The following is a 10,359-nucleotide window of genomic DNA, read 5'->3' as shown; positions in this document are numbered from 1 at the left end:
GAAACGCGAAATGTTCGTACAGCTTAGCTCAGGGAACGATAAACTGCTACGAGGACGAAGGAAGCGCGGTACTTTCTGAAACTTTTGTCTTCGTACTATGCGATAAAAGGCGAGTACATATATATATATATATATATATATATATATAGAGAGAGAGAGAGAGAGAGAGAAAGAGAGACAGAGAGAGAAAGAGAGAGTGGTATAGTAGAGAGTTCAGGGTTGTTCAGGGTTCTTCGGAAGAGGGGATGGGAGGGGACCTTCGAAGCTTTGAAACGAGTGAATTCTTTAAAACGACCTTGGAACTTCAGATTCGCCGTACAGGACTGCTATAAGCGGAGCCATACTGAAACTTCAAGAAGAAGGGAAGCTGCACTTACTGAAGACTCGATGGTGGAAGGAAAAACGAGGAGGTGGATCCTGCAGGGTGAGAGAGATACATATATATGTACATACATATATATATATATATATACATATATACTTGTATATATACTTGTATATATACTAGTATAGTTTTAAAGAAAAAGGGAGAGAGTGTGTGTGTGAGAGAGAGAGAGAGGAGAGAATTTCCTTGCTTCCTCTCTTATTTTCATGGAAAACCATTTTCTACACTAATACAGTCAATAAGGCACATAAGCAAACTTCTTACTCGCGATACTTCCGCTCCTTATCTAGTCATCTTTGTTCCTCCAATGTTATTTATCCTTCTCTTTTTCTCTCTCCCTCTCTCTCTCTCTCTCTCACTCTCTCTCTCTCTCTCTCTCTCTCTCTCTCTCTCTCTTTCATTCTCTTTTTCTTTCATATCCTTTAGTTTCTAAGACGTTGTAAGAGAGAAAGAGATTACATTATAAACTTGTCAAGTCGTCTTTTACTTATACTCTTAATCTTCTTTCTCTCATTTTAGATCGCGGTTTCTCGATCTTTACGAAATTTCTTTAATCTTCTTAAAAAATCATTCACAATATGACAGGTGATCCATTAATGGTTTTATTCATTTCGTTCGGATAAAATTAATCGTATTATTTATTTAATTTCAATAGAAAATCATTGACATAAATTAATTAATTCGATTTTTGTTTATTTCAATTTAGAAATGAATAATTCAGAAACATTGAATAATAAATTTGTTAAATATTAAATATTATAATGGCAAATATTAAACATTGAATGTGAAATTAAGCAATAAAAATTGAACATTGATTGAATATAAAACATTGATAAATATTAAGCGTAAAAATTAGAAAAATATTGAAAAACTCGTGTGATCATTTTATATTTGTAATCTATTTTACATTGGTACATTTTGTAAAATATAATACTACGAAAGAATTATCGATATTCGAAAAGAGACAGACAGACAAACAGGCAGACAGACAAACAGACAGACAGAGAGAGAGAGAGAGAGAGAGAGAGAAAGAGATGAAAAAAAAAGAGAACAAAACGATGATTCTTTTAGGACGACACGTCAAAGAGCAGTTCAGCAGCAAACGAGTTGGGTCTGGCGAATGTTGGTGGCGTATTCGTTGTACTGATGGGTGGCATGGGCGTTGCCTGTGTAATAGCTGTATGCGAGTTCGTCTGGAAGAGCAGGAAGGTCGCGATCGAGGAACGGGTGAGTGTCGTCAGATAGCACGTGGAGGAGGGCGCGATCGCGCCGGAAGTCAACTCTGCAAACACGCATCTCGATCCGGACGCGATCTATCCCGACATACCACGCGAATACATCAGTTGATGTTCGCACGATGGTGGAGTTTCTCTTTAATGGTCCCGGTGCAACTACAAGACTACTCGGGTCTGATCAGTAACCGGCTGTCGTCATAATTTCTTTCAAGAGTAAGAGTAAGAGAGAAAGAGAAAGGAAGAAAGAGAGAGAGAGAGAGAGAGTGAGAGAGAGAGGGAGAGAGAAAGAGAGAGAAAGAGAGAGAGGAACGTGGTTATTCGATCGATAAAACATTGGACCGTGATTCAAATTTTAGAAAGAGAGGAAAAGAAAGAAAGGGAGAGAGAGAGAGGCTGCGAAATGGTTCATAATTTTATTTCTTCTTTTTCTTTTTCTTTTTCTTTTTCCTTTTTTGTCTTTCTTATTTTTCTTTTTTTTTCTTCTTTTTTTTCTCTTTCTTTTTTTTTCTTTTTTTTTTTTTTTTTTTTTTTAGTAGCATGAGTAGTGTAGTATAACCATGTATAATTATGAATGAGCTTGAACGTCACCTTATACACGTCTGTAAGAATAATGCCTATTATTAGGGGCTAGACGTTCTTACTTAATTTGATATTCTACCGCTGGATGGCACAACAATCTGTCGTTGATATTACACAATGTAGATCGTCTATAGAGATTTCTTATAGATGAGTATCTTGATCGATCGTTGACATTGTTCATTGAAGATTGAAACATTTTTGATTACTTAATAATCCTTAATAAATAATAATTAATCCTTAATTTGTCAATATTCGTTGAATTTCAATTTAACGAATTCCAATGTATAGAATTTAACCAAGTATTTTCTATACGTGAAATTGTATTTAATTGTGGCTTTGAAAGTTTAATGAAACTTTAGATTACAATACCATATTATTCGTAATATAATAAAAGCGTTTTGATGGAAACACGCACAGTCAAAGACTAGAATAGAATTAACAGCGTGCAGATACAAAAGGGCTAACTTAGGGATACATGAACTCGAATGAAAACTCATGGAGGAATCGTGGACTCGCATCGCACGTCTATTATATGGATACGGACCAGTCACTGTTTGCGTAGATTCGAGTGGTAAGCAAACAGGCAACTATTTGAGAGCCCGTCCACAAATACGGATATGCAGCTTTGCATCGGTGACCCTGTGCATCCTCAAGAGCAAACAATTCCACGAGTCAACAAACGTAGAGTATTGCTGTGCCCTATCCAGTTTGGTGTCTGGGACCTTCTCTTCGGGAACCTATGAGGAATTTTAGTCCTTTCCAAAAGCTGCGGACGTTAATCGGCTTTCTATGTTATTCGTACTAGAAAGGAAACAGTACTAACGTCCGGTATATATATATATATATATATATATATATATATATACATATATATATATATATATATATATATATATATATATGTTCTGTCGCGTTCGTGATTATTTTTGTGAGGACATTTTCTAAAGGACAAAAAGTATAACATTCATTTTCATTATAGTTAAATTAGATATATATGTATATATATACATATATATCTAATTAGAGTTTATTAAAATTAAAGTTATTAGAACTTTAAATATCGCGATATATGGATTTAGATGAAAGAGATGATAGATCTCTAACACTTTTCGTGCCTTTCTCTCTGTCTCGTTAGCCCTGAAATAAAATTGGAGTATAATTGTGGTGAACTATTAAAGTGACACTATTGTTCTTACACGGGCATTTTGGTGTTCTGTTTTAGAAGCAGAAATCATCGGGGAAACCGATCTGCGAAGGTTTTACTGATCTGCACTAACGAGCAATACTATTCGCCACGCTTCAAAAACAGATTCCTAAGCCCGAGCCGGTACAACTAAGTGTATCTGACCCGAGTTCTATGGACCTAAGGAAGAACTCCATCATGAGTGACCGAGAATCGTGTATAAACTGCATACCAATCGAAGAAACGAAATAATCGAGAGAAGAAGCAAGCAGCCTCGACCTTTCCAATTTTTCAATAACAAAATCTCTATACATTTTTAATATTTAATAATATCGATGGCCTTCAAAATTGATCGTCTCTTCGTTCGAAAGCGATCGAAAAGTAAAACGAAAAAAAAGAAAAATTTAAAGGGAAAAAAAAGAAAAAGGAAAAAAACAAGATTAAAGAAAAAAAAGAAAAAAAAAAAAATTAGAAAGTCTCGATTTCTTGCTATATCTCTCGACGATTAAAATTTTTATCTCTTCGATCACCTATCGCAAAAAGTTTTCGTTTGAAACTTTCGAAACTCTCGAAACTTTCAGTCTAAAGTTGAAAGTTCATCGTGCCAATTTTCGAGGGTAAACGTTCGAACGATGGTCTATAATCTAACTTGTTCTTAAGAGAGAATATAATATTAAAAAGAATAAAAAAGAAAGGAAAAAAGAAAAAAAAAAAAGAACAGAAAAGAAAAGAGAGGGAAAAAATTGATTCGTAGAAAGAGCAAAAAACAAAAAAAAAATAAATTAATTAATTAATTAATTAATTAATAATAATAATAATAATAATAATAATAATAATAATAATAATAATAATAATAATAATAATAATAATAATAATAATAATAATAGAAAAGAAAACTCTTAATTAATGAAGTTCGAACGACGAACAATCGATTTCAAATTCAATCTCTCGAAATTCTTCTCGAAACCTTTTCCAGCTTCGTGGCCAACAGAATTGACACCTTTTTGAGGCTAGCCGACGACAAATCGTTTTCCCACTGGTCAAACAAGCGCGTGCGCGTGCACTTGCACATATACGTGTGCGCGTGTGTACATGTATGTACGTATGTACGTATGTATGTATGTATGTATGTATGTATGTATGTATGTATGTATGTATGTATGTATGTATGTATGTGTGTATGTGTATATGTGTGTATGACAGGCCATTGTCGAGGGGAAAAGCAAATAGTTGTACTTTCGAGCTTGACCTCGAAAGGGTTAATCGAGTGGAGGGACGCATCGTTGGCAAACAGGCTGGCGAAGTCGAGTCTCAGTTGGTCCTTCGAAACTGAACTCAAAATTGGAAAGGTCAATCGCGTTTGCGTCTCACTCATATATACATACGTAAATACACACATCGCTCATATCACAAAAACAAACAAACAAACAAACAAACAAACAAACAAGCAAACAAGCAAATAAACAAGCAAGCAAACAATAAATAAATAAAAAATTCAAACGTAATGAAATGAAACAGAAACATTTAGAAATTGCATAATATAATAAACGAGTCAAAGAGCCAAAAAGACTATGAATGAAAACCTCGCAGTGCTCGCGAGTCGAGAAAAAGTCTGCCAATTGCGATCGATAAAAAATAACGTTTTCTTCTTAAGGTAAAAATGAATAAAAAAGAAAAAAAAAATGAAAAAAGAAAAAAAAGAAAATAATAATAATAATTACAACACAAATGTCCAAAGAAAAAAGAAAAAAAGAAAAAAAAAAAGAAAAAAGAAAGAACGAACACGATGATCCAGGATATCAGGGCAAAGTAGAAAAAAGGAAAGGAAAGAAACGAATAGAAAAGAAAAGAAAAGAAAAGAATAGAATAGAATAGGGAAGAAAAGAAAAGGAGAGAGAGAGAGAGAGAGAGAGAGAGAGCATTATCTGTCGCGCAAAGATTTCTCTTTTTTTTTTTTCGATTCTTCTTTTCTTATTTATTTTTTTCTTTTTCTTCTTCTCGCGGGATGTAGAATGGGAGCCGTGGGAGCGGGGAAGGGTTTAGGGATGATTGGGGCGGAAAGGGCGCGAGTATAAGTAATTAAGGAACAATCACGATTTTATACCAATTAGATAGTGAATGTATAGCGTCAGATTACGAAGCGTTTTATTGTAAATAAATTGTAACATTATAACGGGCCTATTGCTGTAATTCGTGGGGGTGTCCGTCCGCTTCTCGTGTGAGTGAGAATGGGTGGATTAGGACGGCAGCGGGGTGGGTGAGTGAAGGAGGGGGGGGGGCGATGAGAAAAGATTAAAGAATGAAAGAGAGTATAGTCGAAATTTTCGAAAATTTTTTTCTGTTGAGATATTGCAGGGCTTATCGTAGGGATTGCGTCTGAGTTGATAAAGAAGAGAATAAATAAATAAATAAATAAATAAAGAAGAAGAAGAAGATGAAGAAGAAGCTCACGGATTCCGAGGAAATCCGTTTAATCGATAAAATAGACAGTATAATTAATGTCTCGAATCTCGTACGTTGTATTATACGAATATTGTAATTAAAATCAAATCGGTATAATAAAAATAGATGTAAGCGTTCGAACGACGTTGATGATGATGATAATGATGATGATGAGGATGATGAGGATGATGATGATGATGATGATGTCGATAGTGATGATGGTGGTGATGGTGATGATGGTGATGATGGTGGTAATTGGAATGACACGGATACGAACCCGTGTTTAAAGTTTAGTATGACATTGTTAGTTGTGTCGCAATGTTTCTTGCCTCCCTCTTATCGTCATGGATCCGCAGGAGGTGAGCCAATTTAAAAGTATTAATAAATTAATCCTTTTGTGGGCTGTGTGTCGCTCGCCTATCTGCATCTCTTTTCTCTCTATCGCATTAACTCGTCTTCTATTCTTTTTGTCATTGGAAAGAAAGAAAGAAAGAAAGAGAGAAAGAAAGAAAGAAAGAAAAAAAAAATAAGAACGAAAGGAAGAAAGAAACAAACAAACAAAAATTTACAAAGAAAAAGAAAATAACGTAAAATAATTCTTCTCTATCTTTTCAGGAGGACATTAATTATATTTATAATGTATTTAGATATTCATGCATGTAAAAAGGGATGTGCTTCGCTTCCTGTTTGCATTTAAACATATAATATTGTACGATTGATCGAACAATTAACATTATTTCTTTTTCATTACTTTCTCTTAGCACTTGATTGACAATCAATTTTGCATCGAATATTTTCTGTTATTTTTTCTTTCTTTTTCCTTTTTTTTTTTTTTTTTTGGTGTGTTTTTCTTCTTTTCTTCTTCACTATAAATAATCAAGGTTCTGCACGACGATACGCTGTCTTTTTCCTATTCGTCCATGAATCGTATACCTGTGTATTTATTTCTTTCCTAATACATCGAAAATCGATTATATATTGTCTCTTGATAAATATGATATATATATATATATATATATATATATATATATATATATATATATTGCATGTACGATTATTTAATTGTGTTGCTGTCTTTCGCACGAAAAATAATTAATAATATTATTTTTTTCTCTTCTACTTCTTCTTCTTCTTCTTCTTCTTCTTTTTTTTTCCTTAAAGCAATTCAAAACATGAGCTTATTCTAATTCGTTTATGTATCAATATTTCAGAAATCTATGTGCTACGAAATGGCAAACGAATTACGTTTTGCTTTGGACTGTGGCAATGGCAATAAGAAGGTCTCGAAAAAATTGCAACATCAACGACAACGATCGAATCTTTCGATCCTCTCGGAGGAAGAATTTTACATTGCCTGTAACAGATACACTCATTTCGTTGGTAAAGCACCTCTCACGTGAACGAAGACGACTAATTTCAACAATGAAATCTCTCTTTGTGTGTGTTTTTGTGTTATATATGTGCGTATTCGTGGCTACGTAATTTGTGCGGTTGAAGTGCGATGATGGAGGCAAGAACGAAAATATATAATATTAGCGAGTTGTGATCATCGAATTGAATAAAACTCTTTCTCTCTCTCTCTCTCTCTCTCTCTCTCTCCTCTGTCTCTCTTTCTCCGTCTGTGTATACGTCTGATTTTTTATAAATAATTGCCAAAAATAGAGAGAGAGAGAGAGAGAGAGAAAAAAAGAGAAAGAGAGAGAAAGAGAGAGAGAAAGAGAAAGGGAGAGAGATTGTTCGATAAAAATTATAAGAAACGATTATATTGTAATCGATACTGATATTTTATCAAATCGACTGTTTTAATAAGTTTCATTGAATAAGAAGATTTTGAAAATCGATGATCTGAATCGTCGACGATGATCGTTACGTTAGAATTTACAATTTGTATCATAATTATATTGTCATAATTATTGGATTTGATTTGACAATTAAAATGAATTCTTTAATTATTGAATTTTAATAATCATATATGTATTGTGATAATAAATAATTATCATAGATTGTAATGATAAATAAAATTCATCATATACGTTGATACATCGAACAAATCATGATAATTTATTTTAACTTTAACGTTAACGATAATCGTTGAGATTTTAGGAATATCAATGTTGTTGTTTTTAAATTCGATTAATATAGAATCGATTGTTCTGTACAAAATTTTTATTGAAAGATAATCGAAGGAAATACGATATCGATAAGTATTTATCTAAACGGAGCAACGTATTATAATAAAAAGATCGAATGTCGAATAATCGTTTTTCGTCTTTAAAGCGTTTTGACTTTGTATAATTGCGAAATCCTACGTACGAAATCAAATTGATAATTGAGTGATACGATAATATTTATGAGATACCATTTGTGAAGAAATGAAAAATCGATGTACGTGAATCAAGAGGTGCATTGACGTTCTATCGTCTGTAGATAACGTTAAAGAAAAAAGAAAAAAAAAAAAAGACACTTTTGTATATTCTCTTATCCTCATTAAGAATTCAAATTTGTATAAATTTAAATCTATGTGAGCTAAGCACGAATTGTATCAGCGAGTTGTCTCCAATCTACGTTCGTATGTCGTTAACTTCTTACAGGAACATAAAGAGAAACGAAAAGAAAAAAAAAGAAAAAAAGAAAAAAAAGAAAAAAAGAAAGAAAAAAATTTTTAAATTAAAATGACAAAAAGAAAAATAAACGATTCTCTCAACGGCAGGATGCGGGAAAGAAATTTCTTTTTTATGATTATTTTCTCTTTTTTTTTTTTTCTTATAAAAAATAATCATAAAAAAATTTAAAAAAAAAAAAAAAGAGAAAAAAGAAAAGCAAACAGAAACTAATTAAGAACGTTTAAAGACAAATATTTATATTTCATATCTCCTACATATTCTTTTTCTTCCGTCGTTAATGTCCTTATAAACAAAAGCATTTTATATTCGTTGCATCTGTCGATGAGAGTGAAAGGTGGTTGTATCTGTAAGATAAAAGAAAATGTGGAGAGAAAAGAAAGAAAAAAAAAAAAAAAGAACAAAAAAAAAGGCATAAATAAATATATAAAAAGGGGAAAAAAAAAACAAAAAAAGGAAAAATATAAAGGAATGGAAGATTTTTCGCGTACTCTTCGATATCTTCGAAAAAGGAACAGAGAAAGATAGAAAAGCAGAATGGCAGAAAAGAGAAAGGAAAGAAAAAAGAGAAAAAGGAGGGGGAAAAAACGAAATGTCAAATTGATAAAATTCGTTATTTGCGTTTGTTATAGAAATTTGTACAAAACTTTTACAAATCAAAGCAGTATTAATTTTCGTCTTCCGTCACGTATAGATAGATCTTAAAAAATCCATGTAATAATCACGTTACGAGCTTTGTAATCCATCGTGATTTAATCGAAAATTATTTTTGTTCGATGAAAAAGAAAGAAAAGTATCCAAAAAAAAGGATAAGGAAGAGATAAAAGAAAGAGAGAGAGAGAGAGAGAGAGAGACAGAGACAAAAAAAAAAGAAAAAAGAAGTTATAATTAAAATTTGAAATGATGGAACAATCGAACGACCTATAAGAAAATACATTCTTTTTTTTTGTTTTGTGTTGCTCGCCTCTTTCTTTCTTTTTTATATCTTCCACGTGTGCTCCTAAGAAAAGAATTACTATACGTCTTTTCGTTCGTTCGTCTTGAAAATAAGCAAGAGGAAAATTTTAAAAATAGATGCTCGTCGTTACACTTTTGGAGACATTAAAAAAGCCTTGCAAATCTCATCTTTTTACTTCTCAGATTCGATTTATGAGATCATTCATTAGAAAATAAAAAGAACAAAAGAAAAAATAAAAAAACAAAAGACACGAATCGTTTTACGTATGTACAAAGACACGAAAGAGAGAAAGAAAGATAAAGAGAGAAAGAGAGAGAGAGAGAGAGAGAGAGAGAGAGAGAGAGAGAAAGAGAGAGAGAGAAGGAAAGATGGAAATAAAGAAACTAACGAGACACATACACACACATACACACACACACACACACACAGACAAACACCTACATACATATATTCATAAGTTTACACTAAATATGCACCTGTAAATATCGTCTGTATTCCATACTTGTTATATCGCGTTCGCGTAACATCGTACAATTTTATCAAGGGGCAATTGATTATATACTTCTTATATAAAAAAAAACAAAAAAAAAAGAAATAAGAAACCACCATCGACAAAAACAATAACAAACAACAACAATAACAACAACAACAACAACAACAACAACAAATATGTACTACGAAGTAACGTATTAAACGTGAATAAAAACTATTCGTCTGTATATTCTCAATCGTGACATTCTCGAAAGGGAAAACGAATACATACCATATGCATTAATACCCATTCAATTAAAATTTTTAATTTGTCTGATTACTTCTAACGATTCGTTCGATCGTTATAATTAGATCAAGGAAAATTATTAACAAGAGAGATCCATTTATTAAATCATTTTCTCCACACCTTTATTGTACCACAATGCACCAACATTCTTCGTGTCCTGTTATTTTTCTCTTTTCCT

General features: G+C 32.4%; 1 protein-coding gene across 4 annotated transcripts in view; it reads left to right on the top strand.

The window, feature by feature from the left end:
* The window catches only part of KaiR1D (Kainate-type ionotropic glutamate receptor subunit 1D), a 221,952-nt gene extending 213,101 nt beyond the window's left edge, over positions 1 to 8,851 (top strand). For 3 of the 4 annotated variants that reach the window (XM_085661589.1, XM_085661588.1, XM_085661590.1), the window contains 3 exons: positions 309 to 424; positions 1,457 to 1,612; positions 3,422 to 3,858. In XM_085661589.1, coding sequence (XP_085517715.1) covers positions 309 to 424; positions 1,457 to 1,612; positions 3,422 to 3,475 — 326 coding nt within the window. In that variant the 3' untranslated portion in view covers positions 3,476 to 3,858. Of the gene's footprint in view, positions 1 to 308; positions 425 to 1,456; positions 1,613 to 3,421; positions 3,859 to 7,035 lie in introns of those variants that run through there. The other variant, XM_085661591.1, reaches the window with a different exon arrangement.
* Positions 8,852 to 10,359: the final 1,508 nt, after the last annotated feature.

The sequence above is a fragment of the Vespa mandarinia genome, chromosome 15 (genome assembly GCF_050613455.1).
Source record: "Vespa mandarinia isolate Hongniang chromosome 15, ASM5061345v1, whole genome shotgun sequence".
NCBI lineage: Eukaryota > Metazoa > Arthropoda > Insecta > Hymenoptera > Vespidae > Vespa > Vespa mandarinia.
Note: the sequence above shows the minus strand (reverse complement) of the source record. Positions and strands in the feature narration are given on the sequence as shown.